General features: G+C 39.7%; 1 protein-coding gene across 4 annotated transcripts in view; it reads right to left on the bottom strand.

Annotated features, from left to right (window-relative positions):
* LOC132402111 (potassium channel subfamily T member 2) overlaps positions 1 to 19,042 on the bottom strand; it is an 884,531-nt gene that overhangs the window by 360,929 nt on the left and 504,560 nt on the right. For 2 of the 4 annotated variants that reach the window (XM_059984711.1, XM_059984712.1), the window contains 2 exons: positions 13,307 to 13,378; positions 881 to 1,015 (listed from right to left, as the gene is read on the bottom strand). In XM_059984711.1, the coding sequence (XP_059840694.1) occupies positions 881 to 1,015; positions 13,307 to 13,378 (207 nt within the window). The remainder of the gene's footprint in view (positions 1 to 880; positions 1,016 to 13,306; positions 13,379 to 19,042) is intronic. The other 2 variants (XM_059984713.1, XM_059984714.1) reach the window with 1 other exon arrangement.

Raw genomic sequence — 19,042 nt, 5'->3', positions numbered from 1 at the left:
AGGAATGAAGGTATTTTCTGAAAGCTTTAATATAAGAATGTAAGCTCAGCTTCTATTGGTCCCAATATAATTATTTTTATCCCACCCAAAGTTTGCTTCTGTTCAGTCAAATTTTGAAGCACATGTCGGAATAGACAAACAATGATAATGTGGATTAAAGTTATCAGTAATAAACGATGCTTATAAAAAGCTGTAAAAAGCTTGACTACTTGGCCAATGTTAAAAACTTATAAAAAGTCTTAAATGCCTCTGGCATTGAGAAACATTCAGACACTGAAAATTTGAAACTACAAAAATATATTTTCAAAAAAGTAAGTCAAATATAATTAATATGACACAATTAATATTTAAATTAAACTATATTAAATAACACTTCACAACTTTGTTCACAGCTGTTTCACCCATGGAAATCATGAGACTTGGTACACATTTGGCAAGTTTGCTGCAGGAGTCTGGAGCAAAATGGCCAAGTTGGTATTCCCACATAGGTCTCCATAAGGAGTCCAGCATTGGAAAGAGGTCCATCACCAGCAAACAGATGGCTACAATTCCATATCTGCATTCACTCATGAATCTCAAACTTATAATAGCTATGCAGGGAAATGTCAATATTTTCTTAACAAAATCTAGACCACTAAATTACATATTTTCCAGTTCGAAAGTATAAATTCTCTTGATTTTCAGGGTATTTCTGTTTCTATTTTTCATTATGTGTCTTTTACTTCTTTTCACCATATTTTACAACAATTAATTAATTAACAAAAACAACCTTCAGTGCCCAACTGAGTATACGTATATGATTATAACTGGTTATAACTGCATGCACTTCATCAAATCAAACTTTTACGTTTACTTCATTAAATGAAAATGAATCACTTACCTAAAGAGTGTTTGCACATTTACTATAGTTTTTGCATCTGCCATGTAATCTTCCTCAGCACTCATTGTGCTCTCTTTGTCTACTACAACCATATTGGCAGCAAATGTCACTCCACACCTCAGCAGATCGTCTAGGCTTTAGGACAGTAAAATGCAAAAGTTAACATTCTCCAGATATCTCATAAATCAATCTGCATCAGAGACAACTAGAATTATGTAAATCATTGCTATGCTAAGACTGTTGTAAAATTATTGACATAGTTTTTGAACAATACTCATTAAGCAATGACATGATGGGACATCATAATAATTATGATGCTAATTCCCTTAATTATGAACAATCGGTATTTTTTTCCCATTATTCTCCTCACAAAAAATGTCAGCCAAGAACTCTATTTTGCAGATTTATTTCTTTCTTTAGGAATATAACGAGAGTGATGTTCAGAATTGCTGACATTTTTCACATTTGCATTATTCAACAATCGACTAATTAGCAATCTTCAAAATGCTCACAAGTCTCAACGCATCTGTCAGCAGCTATAAATAGCATAGCGTTGTAGGCTAGGGAATCTCAAGGAAATTTGAGACAGAGCTGGTAAAGATTCAAGAGAGTTCAAATGTGTTTACTTTTAATTTTTGGTTTTGATATTGTTCCTAAAGAGGAAAGAATTGACACACACAAAATGCTGGTGGAACGTAGCAGGTCATGCAGCATCTATAGGAAGAAGTACAATCGATGTTTCAGGCTGAGTCCAATCCTGACAAAGGGTCTCGGCACGAAACATCGACTGTACTTCTTCCTACAGATACTGCCTGGCCTGCTGTGTTCCACCAGCATTTTGTGTGTGTTGCTTGAATTTCCAGCATCTGCAGATTTCCTCGTGTTTAAGAATTGATGAAGTTAGTGTTGTGTAAACTATAAGAACAGCTATGGGTGAATCACTGTAAGTGTTGGACTTTGTGTGCCATAAGTTGACTACAGCTGGAAGTTAAGTAGTTCTATCCAGGCCACAAAGTATCAAGCAGTTTGGGGGGCCAGTAGAGCTATCCTCAGCAAAACCCAGGGCAAACAGCAGCAATATAATTCAACACTCACTCCAGAGAAAATTTCCAGAGCTTGCAAAATCAATTTTTGAACTTCTCCATTGTCATTTGTGGATGATACTACAATAGGTCATATTGTAGACAGTCATCAGCTTGGTAATTGGGCTAAGGATTGGCAAAAGGCTTTCAATTTTGACACATCATTAAAATGGAAAAAGTGCAGAGATTTATGAGGATACTGCCAGGACAGCAGGTCCTGAGTTACAGTGAGACATTAAGGACTTTGTAGGACTTCCTTCCTTGGAGCATAAGTTGAGAGGTGACCTTCTAGAGATATATAAAATTGTAAAGGTTATAGAAATGGTGAATGTACATGGTCATTTTTCCCCAGAGAAGGGTGACTATAAACTAGAAGGCGTAGGTTTCATTTGAAAGCTAAAATATTTCGAATAGACTGAGGGACAACATCTTCACTCAGTGAGTGGTGCATATGTGGAATGATGCACCATAAAAAGTGGTTGAGGCTGGTACATAAACAACATTTAAAGGATATTCAAATACGTTCATGTGTAGGAATGTGTTAGAACAGGGGCTCCCCACCTTCTTTATGCCATCGACTCCTACCATTAACCAAGGGGTCCTGGTTGGGAACCCCTGTTTAAGAGGTATATGGGCCAAATGGCACTAGCTTGGTGGATATGATGGGTGAGTTTATACATGGGTGAAGGGCTGAAGGGCTATTTCCATGTGTGTTACTCTATATAACTCTATGGCTCTATTGGATAACATTCCTAAGAAGAGTGCATACCCTCTTTGATCAGGCATCAGCTTAACTGATAATTGGCTTCCATGACACATCTTGTGACCCTAACATACACTTTTGAAGAATCTACCACTTGAAGTATGTGAACTGGATCTGTCATGTTAGGTGAAGGAACTTTCTTTTATGTCATTACCCACATCTCAGGCCATTAAAGAACATAGAACATAGTATAGACCTTTTGGCCAATGAAGCTGTGACAACTGCTTAACCTACTTTAACAGAAATTTAAGGCTTCATTCCCACTTAGGCACAAGAATGAAAGAACAATGAAGGGCTATCTAAGAGTCTATTAAATGTCCATAATGTATCTGCATGTACCACCACCCTGTTAGTGCATTCCTTGCACCTACCACTCTCCGTGTAAAATATCTAAACTGCCATCTCCCCCCACACTTCTCTCCAAATAGCTTTAAGACATGACCCCTTGTATTAGCTATAACTGCCTTGGGAGAAAGTCTCTGGCTGCTGAGTCTATTTATTCTCATTATTATGTACACCTCTGTCAAGTCACCTCTCACTCTCCTTTGCTCCAGGGAGAAAAGCTCTAGCTCACTCAACCTATCCTGATAAAACATGCTCTCTAATCCAGGCAGAATTCTGGTAAATGTCCTCTGCACTCTCTCTAAAGTTGCTACATCCTTCCTATAATGAGGTAATCAGAACTGAACATAATACTTCAAGTATAGTCTAGCTAGAGGTTTAAAGAGCTGCAACATCACTTCACCATCTTGAACTTGATTCCCTGACTAATAGAGGCTAACACACCATGTGCCTTCTTAACCACTCTGTCTAGTTACACTGCAACTTTGAGGGAGCTCTGGATGTGTACCCCAAGATCCCACTGCTCCTAAATGCTGTTAAGAATTCTACCATTAACCCGCATTCTGTCTTCAAGTTTGAGAAACTGAAGTGAATCATTTCACACTTCTCTGAGTTGAACTCCATCTGCTACTTCTTAGCCCAGCTCTGCATCCCATCAATATCCTGGTGTAACCTATAACAACCTTCTACACTATCCACAATTCCATTTGCAAACTTACTGACCCACCCTTCCACTTCCTCTTCCAAGTCACGTTTATAAAAATCACAAAGGGCAGGGGTACCAGAACAGATCCCTGTGGGGAACTATTGGTCACTGACACTGAAGCACAACATGCTCCATCTATGACCGCTTTCCACCTTTTGTGGGCAAACCAATTCTGAATCCATGCAGCCAAGTTACCCTGGAACCCATGCTTCCTGACTTTCTGAATGAGCCGACCATGGAGATCTTTTGTCAAATGTCTTAGCAAATTCCATATACATCACGTCCATTGCTTTGCTTTCATCAGTTTGCTTTGTTACATTCTCAAAGAAATCAGTCAGGCTCATGAGGCACAACCTGCCCCTCACAAAGCCATTCTGACTATCCCTAATCCCGCCTCTCAGAGTCCTCAACAATAGTTTGCCCATCACTGACATAAGGCTCTTTGCTGTATAATTCCCATGGTTATCCCTATTACATTTCTTGAACAAAGGAATAACATTACCATCTTCCAATCTTCTAGTACTACTCTTGTGGCCAATGAGGATGCAAAAGTCATCACCAAAGGCATAGTATTGCTTCCCTCACATCAATAATTCATTTGTATTCAGTGAAGTCACTGGAACCTGCCCCCTAGTTAGCTTTAACATTAGATAGATTGTGCTACCTTTGGATTTTGTTTTCTGCAGATATTATTAAAGCTAGAAGGAAATCTGAAAAAATAGCAATTTTCTGCTTATTTTAGCAGGTGATACAAAGGATATATGTGACCTTTATTCCTGAATATCCTAAATAATAACAGAAAATAAATACTAAATTGTGGGAATATTATTAATGGAAATAGTCAATAATCAAAATCTTCTTGCAAAATCAAAAACTAAGAGATTTATCTTTTTTCAGTAATACTGCATGACTTCCTTTAACGTTCTATTTAAAATTAGAAAAATAAAATTCACAACCCAGATAGTATGTGGTGGGGGTGGGGTTGAGGGTAAAACCTTTAGAGTTGCTGTCACTTCACTTCTCAGGAATTGAGAGCAGTACATAACATTTGTTAATTTACATTTGATGTGCCAAGCACAAATTTATTTATCTGGATAGAATGGGGTTGTGTGTGTGACTGAACAGTTTATGCAAAAGAAATTGACACAAAATCACTTCAGAAAGCTGAGTCTTCTGTTGCCTGGAATAACAGCCTGTGGCCTAGATTTCAACAGTTTTTTTTAATGCTGTTTGTTGCCAGCCTCTGGAATAGAAGGCAAACCATGAGATTAACAAAAAGAAAAGTAGGTTCTGTGCACCAGAGTTCCCTTGGAGACATTGAAATGTGAGTAACAGGAGAAAGATTTCAAAACAAGCAAGCGGGTCAGTCAAGACATTCTGTGCGCCACAGATCCCATGGAGATGTTGGATTGTGTGTAATTTAGCATTTGGCAGGGGCCAATAAAAAGACGTTAGGTTTAAACATTGTGGCTTTTGTGTGGGTGTGCCAGTGTTAGAGTGTGAGTTGAGGCTTTGGCTCATAGAGACTTCGGTGAGAAGAGGCAGAGGCTGTAGGAAGATATTTTGCCATTTAATTCTCATTCTTTCTTATTGTGCAGTTAGAATAGTAGGAATGCCAGAAGTAGAGTGGTGGGATGTAGGAAGGCGTGGAGACTTCCAGTGTCTTTGATGACTACACCTGCAGGACGTGCTTCCTGCAGCACCTTTTTTCAGATCGTTGAAGGAATTGCAGCTGGAGTTGGATGGAATCCAGATCGTTCAGGAGGCCAAGGGATTGATGGATAGGCGATACAGAGAGGTAGGAGGAGGAAAGAGGATAGACAGCAAGTACAGAGTACTACTGTGGTTGTTTCCCTCAATAACCGGTAGCCCACTTTGGATAATGTTGGGGAGAATGACCTGGCAGAGGAAAGCCACAGCATTCATGTCTCTGGCACTGAGTCTGTCTCAAAAGGGAAGGGGAGAGAAGAGGTGAGCTGTGTGATAGGGGCTTTTTAGTTATGGGAACAGTTAGGAGGTTTTGTGGATGAGAACGAGATACCCAGATAATACATTGCCTTGTGGATACCAGGGTCAGTGACATCCCAGATTGAATCCACAGCATTCTTAAGTGGGACTATGAGCAGCTAGAAGTCGCAATCCATGTCAGTACCAATGACATGGCTAGTAGTGGTGATAAAGTCCTGAAAAGTGAGTTCAGGGAGTTACGTGCTAAGTTAAAGGATAGGAGCTCTAGAGTTGTAATTTCAGGATTGCTACCCGTGCTACGTGATAGTGAGGACAGAAATAGGAAGATCATACTGTTTTACCACGTGGCTAAGTAGAAGGTGCAGGAGGGAGGGCTTCAGATTTTTGTATCATTAGGCTCTCTTCGATCTCTTCCAGCAAACGTGGGACAGACAGGACAGTGTGTACCTGAACTGGAGGAGGACTAATATCCTTGTGGGAAGATTTCATAGTGTTACAAGCAGTGGGAGGTTGGGATTAAACCACAGCTTCAGAGGGAAGGAAGCGCCAGGGCAGATAGTCGAATAGTTCTGTGGAAAGTTGTTGTTAGGCTGACATACAAAGTCAGAAATAGAAAGACTGAGCATGGTGGGAAGAATGTTCTGAGTTGTGTATATTTCAATGCAAAGAGTATTGTAGGAAAGGCCGATGAGCTCAGGGCATTAGGGAAAGGCACAGGGAAAATGTCATAGCAATGCTCAGTGTTTATCTACTGAGGCTATCTCAGTGGAACTGAGGAATAAGAAAGAGATGACCATGTTAATGACCCTGGGTAAGATGCCAGAGCATAGGAAGATAACTAATGTTGTTCCATTGTTTAAGAAAAACTCTAAGAATAAGCTAGAAAATTATAGGCCAATGTGTCTGACACCAGTAGTGGGTAAGTTATTCGAAGTTAGTCAAAGGGACCACACACATAAATATTTGGATAGAAAGTGACTGATTATGGATAGTCAACACAGCTTTGTGCATGATAGGTTGTGTCTAATCAATCTTATATCTGTTTTTCTGAGGAAGTTAACAGATGTTGTCTACATGGACTTTAGTAAGGAAGTTCACAAGTTCTCTCACATGGGAGGTTGGTCAAGAAGGTAAAATCGCTTGCCAGAACTACAACCTCACAGCAAGAACAGTCAGGGTCCCTCAACATTACTATAGTGTATACTATAGAAAGAATGCAGAGGAGATTTACAAAGATGTTGCCTGGATTGGGGAGCATGCCTTTTGAGAATAGGTTGAGTGAACTCGGCCCTTTCTCCTTGGAGCGACAGAAGATGATAGGTGACCTAATAAAGGCGTATAAGATGATGAGAGGCACTGGTCGTGTGGATAGTCAGAGGCTTTTTTTCCAGGGCTGAAATGGCTAGCATGAGGGGGCATAGTTTTAAGGTGCTTGGAAGTAGGTACAGAGGGGATGTCAGAGGTAAGTTTTTCACACAGAGTGGTGGGTGCGTGGAATGCACTGCTTGCGATACAACAGGATCTTTTAAGAATCTCTTAGATAGGTACACGAGGCATAGAAAAATAGAAGGCTGAGCTGTAGGATAATTCTAGTCAGTTTCTAAAGTTGGTTGGCACAACATTGTGGGCTGAAGGACCTCAAAGGTGCTGTAGATTTCTATGATTCTATGATAAGGTAGTAAATCGGATAAGACACTGGCTTCACGGGAGACGCCAGAGAGTGGCAGGAGATGGTTGCTTCCCTGACTGAAGGCCTGTGACTATTGGTGTGCTGCAGGGATTGGTACTGGGACCATTGTTGTTTGTCATCTATATCAACCATCTCGGTGATAACGTAATAAACTAAATTGGCAAATTTGTGGATGACATCAAAATTGGGCGTCTAGTGGACAGTGAGGAAAACTATCCAAGCTTGCAGTGGGAACTGGGCCAGCTGGAGAATTGGCCTGAAAAGTGGCAGATGGAATTTAATGTAGACGTGTCAGGTGTTACACCTTGGGAGGGCAAACCAGGTAGGACTTACACCATGAATGGTAGGGCACTGAGGACTGTGCTAGAACAGAGGAATCTAGGGATACAAATCTATAACTTCCTGAAAGTGGCATCACAAGGAGATAAGGTCATAAAGAGAACTTCTGGCACATTGGTCTTCATACGTCAAAGTATTATGTACAGGACTTGGGATGTTATGTTGAAATCGTATAAGACATTGGTAAGACCTAATCTGGAGCATTGTGTGAAGTTTTGGTCACCTACCTACAGGAAAGATGTCAATAAGATTGAAGGGGTGCAGAAAAAATTACAAAGATGTTGACATTACTCAAGGGCCTGAGTTATAGGAAAAGGTTGGACAGATTAGAACTTCTATTCCCTACATTGTAAAAGACTGAGAGGAGATTTGATAGAGATATACAAAATTATGAGGCCTACAGATGGGGTAAATGCAAGCAGGCTTTTTCCACTGATCTAGGGTGAGACGAGGACTAGAGATCATGGGTTAATGGTGAAAAATGAAATGTTTAAGGGGAACATAAGAGGAAACTTCTTCACTCAGAGGGTGTTGAGAGTGTGGAACGAGCTGCCACTGGAAGTGGTGGATGCAGGTTCAATTTCAACATTTAAGAAAAATTTGGATTGATACAGGGAAGGAAGGGGTATGGAGGGCTATGGTCCAGGTGCAGGTCAACGGGACCAAACAGACTAATAGTTTGACATAGACTAGATGGGCTGTAGGGCCTGGTTCTCTGTTGTCGTGTTCTATGACTCTAGATTTGATGTTTAAATTTGTGGAAATTTGCAGTAAAGCTTAAGTCAGTGGATAAAGCATCATTGTGGAAGTGGACTTTACACATGAAGGTGCTCTCCTAATCCTTGCCCACCATTCATTTCTTAGGGATTTGTACCTGCTCACTTCCCAATGCACAGGGATCAGACACTTGTACTGCAAGAACAGTGATCTGCTTTGACAGAAGGTAAAGGAAATCTACAAATATCAAATAATGCTATTTTGTAAGGCATATTTTTTCAGTGTAGTAGATGTCTTGGGGAGAATTTCATAAGCCCTTCAATAATATTTTGAGCTTTGCTGGATGCTAGAGGCAGGTAAGGGTAGGTGCAGTAATATGGTCATATCCAACATCACAAATCAAATAAATAATCTGAGGCAGAGTGGGGATCAGAATCAAAAACCTTAGCTCAGGTGATTAATAAAATGCAAGACGAATACTGCAGTTATTGAACACTAAAAGCTAAAAGTAAACAAGAAAATCGATTAAAAATGGTTTAGTATTACTGAAAAGTATACGAGTTTGTATGGATTGGATTCCGGGTAGGGTTTAAAAAAATCACAAGGTCTATGAATATCCGACAAACTGAATAAAAAAGTAAGTTAGCTTCCTGGATTGAATAAGCCTATTGCAAAAGAATAATCACAAATTGCACATTGCAGCCAATTTATATCACGTTGAAAATGCTAGGTGTGGCTTGTTTTCATGTACAGCATTGAGAAAGGGGTTCAGTGGAAATGAAAGTACTTTTCAAAATTAAATTGGTATTTTGATTAATTGAACAATCATATTTGTTGCTTTTATATAACTTAAAAGTGATCTATTATTTTTAGTGACTTTCGTAAAGTGCACCAACTTTTGCCCTGAACCATCTCTAATGTAGGTAAAGGTAATTAATATTCCTTCCAATGGCACATATACTGCATATTTGTCACTCAAAAACAGTGTACCATTTATACTAATATATTAATATAAATTAGCTGCCATGGGAGGTAGAAAGTCATCCTTGAATTTTTCCCCTTTTTGGCTTCCCACATGGAAATTGCAACTGCACAACATGAATACACTCAAACACGAGGAAATCTGCAGATGCTAGAAATTCAAACAACAACACACACAAAATGCTGGTAGAACACAGCAGGCTAGGCAGCATCTATAGGGAGAAGCACTGTCCACGTTTCGGGCCGAGACCCTTCGTCAGGACTAGGGTGAATACACTCACTTGTGTGAAATCACACCAAGTCTGAGCTTCAACTAAACACCTGAAAATAAAGGATGCCTTAACATTTTGTAGTTCTGGTGATTTTTTTTAATACTCACATGATGTGGATGCTATGAACATTAGTCCCACCTTGCATCAGGAATAATAATACAGTCAGGCACAGCATGAGCTAAGCCAAGAGTTGAGGTTTCTTCACAACTTACAGTCTTGAATGACCAGATTTCCTAATTTAAATGTTTTCTTTATCTACTCCAGTGATTATGTGTAACAACGAGTCCTTTGGCCCAATTTGTTCATGCCAACTGTGTTGCCCAACAAGCTAGTCCTACATTTAGCCCATTACCCTTCAATCCCTCCTGTCCATGTACTTATCTGGATTGTTTTTAAATGCTGACAATGTACTCACCTCAGCCACTATTTCTGGCAGCTTATTCCAAATATGCACCACTCTTTGCTGGAAAATGTTGTCCCTAATGTCCTTCTTTTCAAAAAAATCTTTCCCTTCTGTTCTAAACCCATGCCCTCTAGTTTTTAGTATTCAGCTGCCCTCCCCACCCTGGAAAAAGACTTTGTGCTTTCACCTTGTTTGTGTGTCTCATGGTGTTATATGCCTTTATCAACTCTCCTCTCAATCTCCTTCATTCCAAGGCAGGGAATAAATTTGTAGTTTATTAACCTCTCCTTGAACTCAGGCTGCCAATTCCAGGCGACATCCTAGTAAATATTTTCTGCACCTTTCTAGTTTAATAACATCTTTCCTATCACAGGATGACCAAACCGGAACACGATATCCAAGTGTGGTGTTAGAAACATCTCCTACTCTAACTGCATTATATCCTCCCATTTCCTATACTCACTGCCCTGAGTGATGAAGGCTACTGTACCAAATGCCATTTTTACTATCTTAACTACACATGTTGCCACTTCCAGTGAACTAATGGCTTCCTGTCCTTGGTCAGTGTGTTCCATTACACTCCCCAGAGCCCTATCATTCACATGCAACTCTTATCTTGTTTTGATCCAGGCTACCTCACACTTATTTGTATTGAAAGACGTTTGCTGATATTCAGCACATGTATCGAGCTGATCAACGTCTCCCTGTAATTTGTCATAACCTTCTATACAATCTACAACAGAACCTATTTTAGAATCATCTGCAAACTGGCTAACCATGCCCTGTATGTTCACCTTCAAATTGTTTATATAGATTATAAACAACAAATATTCCAGCACTAACCCCTGTGGCAAACCACTGGACACAGGATTCCAATCTGAGAAACAACCCTCGATCTTCGCTCTCTGCTTCCCATCACTGAGCCAATTATGAATCCAACGTGCTATTTTTTTCCCTGGAGCCCATGCAATCTAAACTTCCAGATTAGCCTGCCACGAGGGACCTTGTCAAATATTTTGTTAAAGTCCATATAGTCATCATCCACAACCTTAACCTCATCAATCCTTTTGATTACCCACTTGAAGAACTCTGAGAGATTTGTCAGCTAAGACTTCCACACACAAAGTTGTATTGACAGTCCCAAATCAGATCCTTTCTCTCTAATTGTTGGTAGTTCCAGTCCATCAGAATCCCCTCCAGCAATTTACCCACCACCAATGTCACACTCACTGCCTTGTAAATTCCTGTCTTGCTTTTGCTATCCTTTTTAAACAGTGGCTGTACATTGGCCACTCTCAAATCCTCCAGAACCTTAGCTGTGGCCAGAAATTAAACTCTGCAATGGTTTCCACAATATCTTCTCTTGCTTCTCACTGAGATCACCAGGTTCGACCCTGGAGATTCATACATCTTAATGCTCTTTAAGGCCCCAAATAGCTCCTCCCTTCTAATGGTGATCCAAGACACCATTACACATTACTCTCATTCCCTTACCTTCCATTATTTTTTCTATAGCAAAAACTGAAGGGAAATATTCATTAAAAAGCTCACTCATTTCATTTGGCTCCACACACGAACAGCCATGCTGATCTCCGAGGGAGCCTATTTTCTTGCAAGTCATCTTGTACTCTTAATACACCTGTATAGGCTCTCAGCATTTTGCTTAACCTTGCCTGTCATATTCCTTTCATATGCTTGTAATGGCTTCTCTGTAATGTTAACTGCGGAGGTAATGGTTTCTCTGTAGCAGAAATGTTTGGGTTATGGCTGGAGATAAATTATGCATGTTAGCCAATCAGGATTCTGTTGCCCTGTCTGGTGATTCTGGAAGCTGTTGGTTTTGCCGGAGGGAGAGAGGGGGATGAAGAGAGAAGACGCGAATGGAGGGATTCGGTAGGCTGCCAGAGTGGATCCCGAGCGGGGGGTCCGAAGGTCGATGACACTTGGTAGAGATCGAGTGGTGGAAGACAGACTACTGAGTGAGCTCCAATGATTGTGCACAGATTGGTGCCCTTCTTCTTTTATATTTTGTTTCTCTACTAACCACATAGTCAAAGTAAGAGTTATAAAGCTTAATCATTTAATCGCATATTGTGTACTGCTTGTTATTTCAAGGTACCGATTTGTAACAGGAGACACATCGCACAGCATCCACCCAGATGAGATTTCTTAAGTTTGGCTGGGCCAGGGTGTCATTGCCCCCGAGTTCAAGCTACTAGGTGAAGCAAGTGTTGCTTGCTCTTTTTACCCTCCTAATCGCTTTTAATTCTACTTCTACATTTCTTGTAGCCATCAAGAGATTCACTAGTTCCCAAATGCTTATGTACCGTATATGGCTTGCTGTTTTCTTTACCAGAAACATGAAGGGCCAGAACTCTTGATATCTTACTGTTAATGGCCTCCCACTTAGCAGATGCTCCTTTTCTTGCATATAATCTTGCCCAATTAAACACTGTATGATCGGGGCTAATGGCTTCAAAATTTGCTCTGCTCCAGTTCAATATCTTAAGCTGGAACCCAGCTGTATCATTCTCCATAACTATTTTAAAACTAATAGAAATATGGTCATTGGACTCAAAAGTGCTCACTTCTGCTTCTTGCCCTACTGATTCCCCAGAAGAAGGTCCAATAAAATGTTTCAAATTGCTCATTCATGGAGAATCTTTGTTGATTATTTTTGTCGATTATGATGCTCACCTAATGTAGCACTCATAATTCAAATAAAGGGAATTCCACCTTTTGTTCTATACTGCATTTTTAAGGTTCAGAATTAAGCGGTGAAATAGTCAAGAGGTTCACCTAGTTAGGAAACACATACTTAGTCTGGATCTCTTCACTGAAGTCCCCACTGTTCGGTGCTTGCCATGCTGAGAGGTAGTGAGTTAACATTAACCTCAGTACATCAGGTGGTCCAACTTTGGACCACCCAAGTTCTTAGTACAGTAGACAAGAATAATATGCAAGTGACAATCCACAAACACATAACAGAAACATAACGATTCCACATGCAATGCATGCCACAATGCAATTACATTTTTATTTTACCCAAACAGGACTCTTGAGGGAAAAAAAAGGAACAATACTCATGCCAAAAAAGCTACTGATTTCACAGATCACACAAAGCTTTTATTATTTGCCAGCCATGCCTCATAATCTTACATACTTGTCAATAGAGCCAACCATGAAGTAAACCATTGGAAACCAGCAGATTGCTTCCAGAAAATGTACATCTGGCCTGGAGGGAAAGCCATAATTTAGAGAATGTGCTTTACATACATTTTATCTATGAAACAAGCAATTCTGCAACTAAATATTAACTATACACAGAAAAGTTCCAATACACGTGGCTGCCTGATACTTGAAGAAATATTTACCATGAAAACACTGTAGTACTTAATTTTCAAGAAGAAATATTAAGAATCTTGGATTCTTCTTGTCCCAATGTTTTATTGAGCTCCTCATACACAAGGCTACCACAAAGCGCACAGCATGATGACCGCAAAGAGAATGATGGGGTCAGTACAACGTGACAAATGGACACAATGCAAAAATGATGAATACATTTTTGGTATCCAATAGAAAGATCACCTCTGACAGGAATATCATCAAAACTTTTACTTCCACCTATTTAGTATGAATAGTATTTAGTATGCCACTCTGACAGATCTTTACGTTCAAATGACTTTTGTCAGCTTTACACTGAAACATGCATGACTAGTTACAGTGTTACCCTAGATATTATAGCTGAAACTCTCCTTGTTGCATGCATGCTAATTAATTACAATGCAATCCATCAGTCAACATTTTGACTAAAATGCCACTGTATTTTCATGTCCTGCAATTTACATACTTCATGGCCCAGAATTATCCATTGTCACTAAGATTAAGATTTATGGAGCTTGATGTGATTATCTTACTGAACCCAAAGAGCTGTTGGGTCGGAATTTCTATTTTTCTTGAGTGATGCTCTTCTGCCTGACATATTCAGAAAGAATAAGCAGGTGGGGATAATTGACAATTACAAACAAACTCTGCTTATTTATTCCCAACCTTTATATACAGTATGCTGTGGTGATTTCAGCCATACTAGCATTAATGGAGCATGATTCACAGGTTCAGAGGATTATACTACTGTCTCAAATATTGTTAAGTCTAACATTAGAGTGTCTCTTCACAAAGATAAAAAGAATGGATGATTAGTCTTACCAAACTTTAGATTTTATTATTGGGCAGTTAATATAAGAAATCTTACATTCTGGTTATTTTACATAAATAGTGAGGATTGCCCAATGTGGGTATTTTAAAAGCCAATTCTGTTAATAAATTTTCTATTATTTCTCTTCTTGGATCCTCACTCCCTTTGTCTTTGAGTGAGTTAGCCTATAATCTGGTAGTCAAACACACTATGAGAATTTGGATATAATTTCGAAAATACTTTGGCTTATCGAGATTATCTCTTTCGAGTCCCATTTTTCTAATTATTTTTTAAACCCTCTATGATTGAGGTGGTTTTCAAAGGATGGGATAGATTAGGTATTAAATGCTTTCAGGACCTTTCTGTCGAGGGAAGTTTCTTTTCGTTTGAACAACTGTCAACTAAATATAGTTCACCCAAAGCTCATTTTTTTCGATACCTACAAATAAGAGATTTTTTACAGTCTCAAATAAATGCTAAAAGTCCTGATAAGAATCTACTAGATGTAATTTTTAATTTGAAACCTTTTTATAATGGATCTGTATCTAATATTTATAATATGCTGCTGGGAATGAGAAGTTTTCCTTTAGATAAAATTAAAAATCTTTGGGAACAAGATTTACAGACTTCAGTTTCTAAGGAAACTTGGAATAAATTTTTTAAATTGGTTAACACTTCATCATTATGTGCCCGCCACTCTCTCCTACAATTTAACGTGGTCCATAGGGCCCATATGACCAAGGATAAGTTGTCTCATTTCTATTTAGATATATCTCTATATTGTGATAAATGTAATAATGGAGACGCTTCACTCATTCATATGTTTTGGACATGTCTGAGTCTGGGAAAATATTGGAAAGAAGTATTTCAAACTTTTTCAACACTTATTAAAGTAAAATTTAAGCCTAATCCTTTGACCACTTTGTTTGGTATTGTTGGAGGAAAGGATATTATTTTGGAGTCATCTGACTTGCACATTTTGACTTTTATTTCTCTTATGGTCAGAAGAACACACTTGCTTAAATGGAAAGATATGGCCCCTCCTATCCACGCCCAATGGTTACGTGATGGGATATCATGTTTAAATTTGGAGGAGAGTCGATGTTCAATCTCTGAATCTAGTCAAGACTTTCAAACATTGTGTGGCCTTTACTGAATTATTTTCAAAACCTTTGATTTGCTGTTAACGCACAGATGATGACTAATACTTTTTTTTTCCTTTTTGTCTTTACTAATCAGCTTCAGTCTTGATAGTGGGTTAGATTGTTTTCAATATAATAAAATTATTATATTTCAATGTTACAAATTAATTAAACTGTATGAACATAGGGTAAGGAGTCTTCATATGCGATTTAGTATAATGTATTGATATACACCGTATCCTCGTTATATGCACCTTCATACTATGCGGATTCAGTTATGCGAGGAGCCTATTTCTACTATCATCTCCTTATCTGTGTCCAAAACTCATTATTATGTGAGGAACACTGCTTTCCCACCAATACAAGTCACGTGCGCACGCCTCACAGTCTCACTGTTGGGACAAGAAGCATCGCTTTCTCGCCAACATGTCAGGTGCACACACCTCACAATCTCACTTCTGCCAGTCTCGCATTGCATTTGGGAAGGTGTGGATGTGTAATCTTACGCTCTAAAACTTTTGTTGATTTTACCTACGGTGCAGTGATTTTGCGCTTGACATATTTAACTATGCATCCTAAGCGTCCAATCTCATGTCCTGGGCCATCAGCCGAGCAGCATAGAACCTCTATAACACTTGAAAAAAAGTTGGAAATTATAAACAGCGCGGCATCATCTGAAGGGAACACAGCTCTGGGATGCTACTACCGGGAAGAGAAACTTGCCTTTAAAGTTCTTTTGTTGCTTGACAATGCGCCAGCCCATCTTAAACATTTGGACAGCATTTATCCTAACATAACAGTGCATTTCCTGCTGCCTAACACAACATTGCTGATTCAGCCACTCGACCAAGGTGTGATCCACATTCAATGCGTTTTTTTTACGGTGAACTATCTCTCAGATGCTGCAAGCAACAGAGGATTTTGAAAATCCCGGGAGCTTGAAAATTAATGGTGAGGGAATGATGGAATTCAGAACACTTGCCACAAATGGTGATGGACATGGACCCAAGTTTAGAATGGAGTCAATATTTCTGTCATTCCCTGCCATCAACCCTTCTTCCCAACAAGCAAATTTATGCTGAAAATCAAAATGCTGCCAAGCAAACAACCCTCACCACTTTCTTCAAACCGGTGTCATCTCCTGCTTCTGGCAGTTCTAAGAGTTCTGTGAGTCTTCCTTCACCACTTGTTGTGCTTGACATGATCCCGACACCACAACAACCACTCATCTCCCAGAGCGAACACACCTGTCACTGTTGGTGAGTACTGTACACCCTAGCATGTTAACTTTCAACTTACGCTGAATATTACCTTAAATTGATAAAATATAATACAAATGTCACCTTGTGGTACTACTTTTGTGTCATATTGGTATGAAAATGTGAATAAATTACAGATAAAACATACTTTCAGCTTGTTATAGCAAAGACATTCATAGAACTGTGATCCCTTAAAAGCAAAACTGATGTTTAAACAAAAGCTTTATAATTCCAGACTTCAGAAAATTAAATGTCAGAATTCTAGAGCAGCTTATAGTTGTCAATTGGGCGTAAAAAAAAAACCCTTGCATTCCTTTAAAGACATTTACAACTTCAAAATATCCCCACATCCTTTAATGCATTCTTATAATGTATTATAACAATTTATAATGTGTAAAGCATCACAGGCAATTTATATGGTAAAAAAAATAAACAGCAATACAATGGAGGACATTATCTGTTTTAATGATGTTGGTTAAAAGATATATGTTGGCCAGGACACCTGAGAGAACTCCACAGCTCTTCCTTGGAATAATATCCCAGGAAACCACTTATTGAAAGAACAGACACGACCTTGGCTTAAAATCTCAGCTGTATCAGGAACTCATCTTCGAATCTGAAGGAGTATGCTGCAGTTGTTACTGACTTCATTAAAATCTGCTTGGATGAGGGTGTGCCTGCAAAGACTTACTGTACATTCCCAAACCAAAAGCCGTGGATGAACCAGGAGGCTACATCTGTGGCATTCAAGTCTAGCAAACCAGGCCTGTACCAGAAAACCAGGTATGATTTGCGGAGGGCTATTTCAAGGGCGAATGGACAATTTTGAATGAGGTTGGAGGTGATATCAGATGCACAGCAACTCTGGCAGGGACTGCAAGACATTACTTCCTACAAAGCAAAACCCAATAATATGGATGGCAGCGATGCTTCACTACCAGATGAACTCAACAACTTCTATGCATGCTTTGAAAAGGAGAACACAACTACAGTTGTGAGGATCCCTGCTGCACGTGATAACCCTGTGATCTCTGTCTCAGAGGCGAACATTAGACTGTCTTTTTTAAGAGTGAACCCTCGTAAGGCAAAAGTTCCTGATGGAGTACCTGGTAAGGCTCTGAAAACCTGTACCAACCAACTAGTGGGAGCATTCAAGGACATTTTCAACCTCTCACTGCTATGGGCAGAAGTTCCCACTTGCTTCAAAAAGGCAACAGTTATACAAGTGCCATAGAAGAATAACATGGGCTGTCTTAACGACTATCACCCTGTAGCACACACACCGACAGTGATGAAATGCTTTGAGAGGTTGGTTATGACTAGACTAAACTCCTGCCTCAACAAGGACCTGGACCCATTGCAATTTGCCTATCGGCACCATAGGTCAATGGCAGATGCAATCTTCATGGCTCTTCACACAGCTTTAGACCACCTAGACAATTCAAACACCTACGTCAGGATGCTGTTCATCAACTATAGCTCAGCATTTAATACCATCACTCCCACAATCCTGATTGAGAAGTTGCAGAACTTGGGCCTCTGTGCCTCCCTCTGTAATTGGATCTTTGACTTCCTAACTGGAATGCCACAGTCTGTGCAGATTGTTGATAACATATCCACCTCACAGATGATCAACGTTGGTGCGCCTCAGGGGTGTGTGCTTAGCCCACTGCTCTACTCTCTGTATACACACGAGTGTAGATACAGGAGTAAGATATGCCAACTAGTGGAATAGTGCCGCAGCAACAACCTGGCACTCAAAGTCAGTAAGATGAAAGAGCTGATTATGGATTTCTAGAAGGGTAAGACAAAGGAACATATACCAATCCTCACAGTGGGATCAGAAGTGGAGAGAGTGAGCAGCTTCAAGTTCCTGGGTGTCAAGATCTTTGAGGATCTAACCTGGTCCCAACACATTGATATAGTCATTAGGAAGGCAAACACAGCGGCTACACTTTAAAGTGATTTGGCATGTCAATAAATACACTCAAAAACTTCTATAATTGTACCGTGGAGAGCATTCTGACAGGCTGCATCATGGTCTGGTATGGAGGTGCTACTGCACAGAACCAAAAGAAGCTGCAGAGGGTTGGAAATCAAGTCAGCTCCATCTTGGGCACTAGCCTATAAAGTACCCAGGACATCTTTATGGAGCAGTGTCTCAGCAAGGCAGCATCCATTATTAGAGACCTTCAGCACCCAAGGCATGCCCTTTTCTCACTGTTATCATCAGGTAGGAGATACAGAAGCCTGAAGGCACACACTCAGTGATTCCGGAACTCTGCCATCCGATTCCTGAATGA

Source organism: Hypanus sabinus, chromosome 11, assembly GCF_030144855.1.
Source record: "Hypanus sabinus isolate sHypSab1 chromosome 11, sHypSab1.hap1, whole genome shotgun sequence".
NCBI lineage: Eukaryota > Metazoa > Chordata > Chondrichthyes > Myliobatiformes > Dasyatidae > Hypanus > Hypanus sabinus.
The sequence above is the reverse complement of the archived record's forward strand: the minus strand, read 5'-3'. Positions and strand labels throughout refer to the sequence as shown.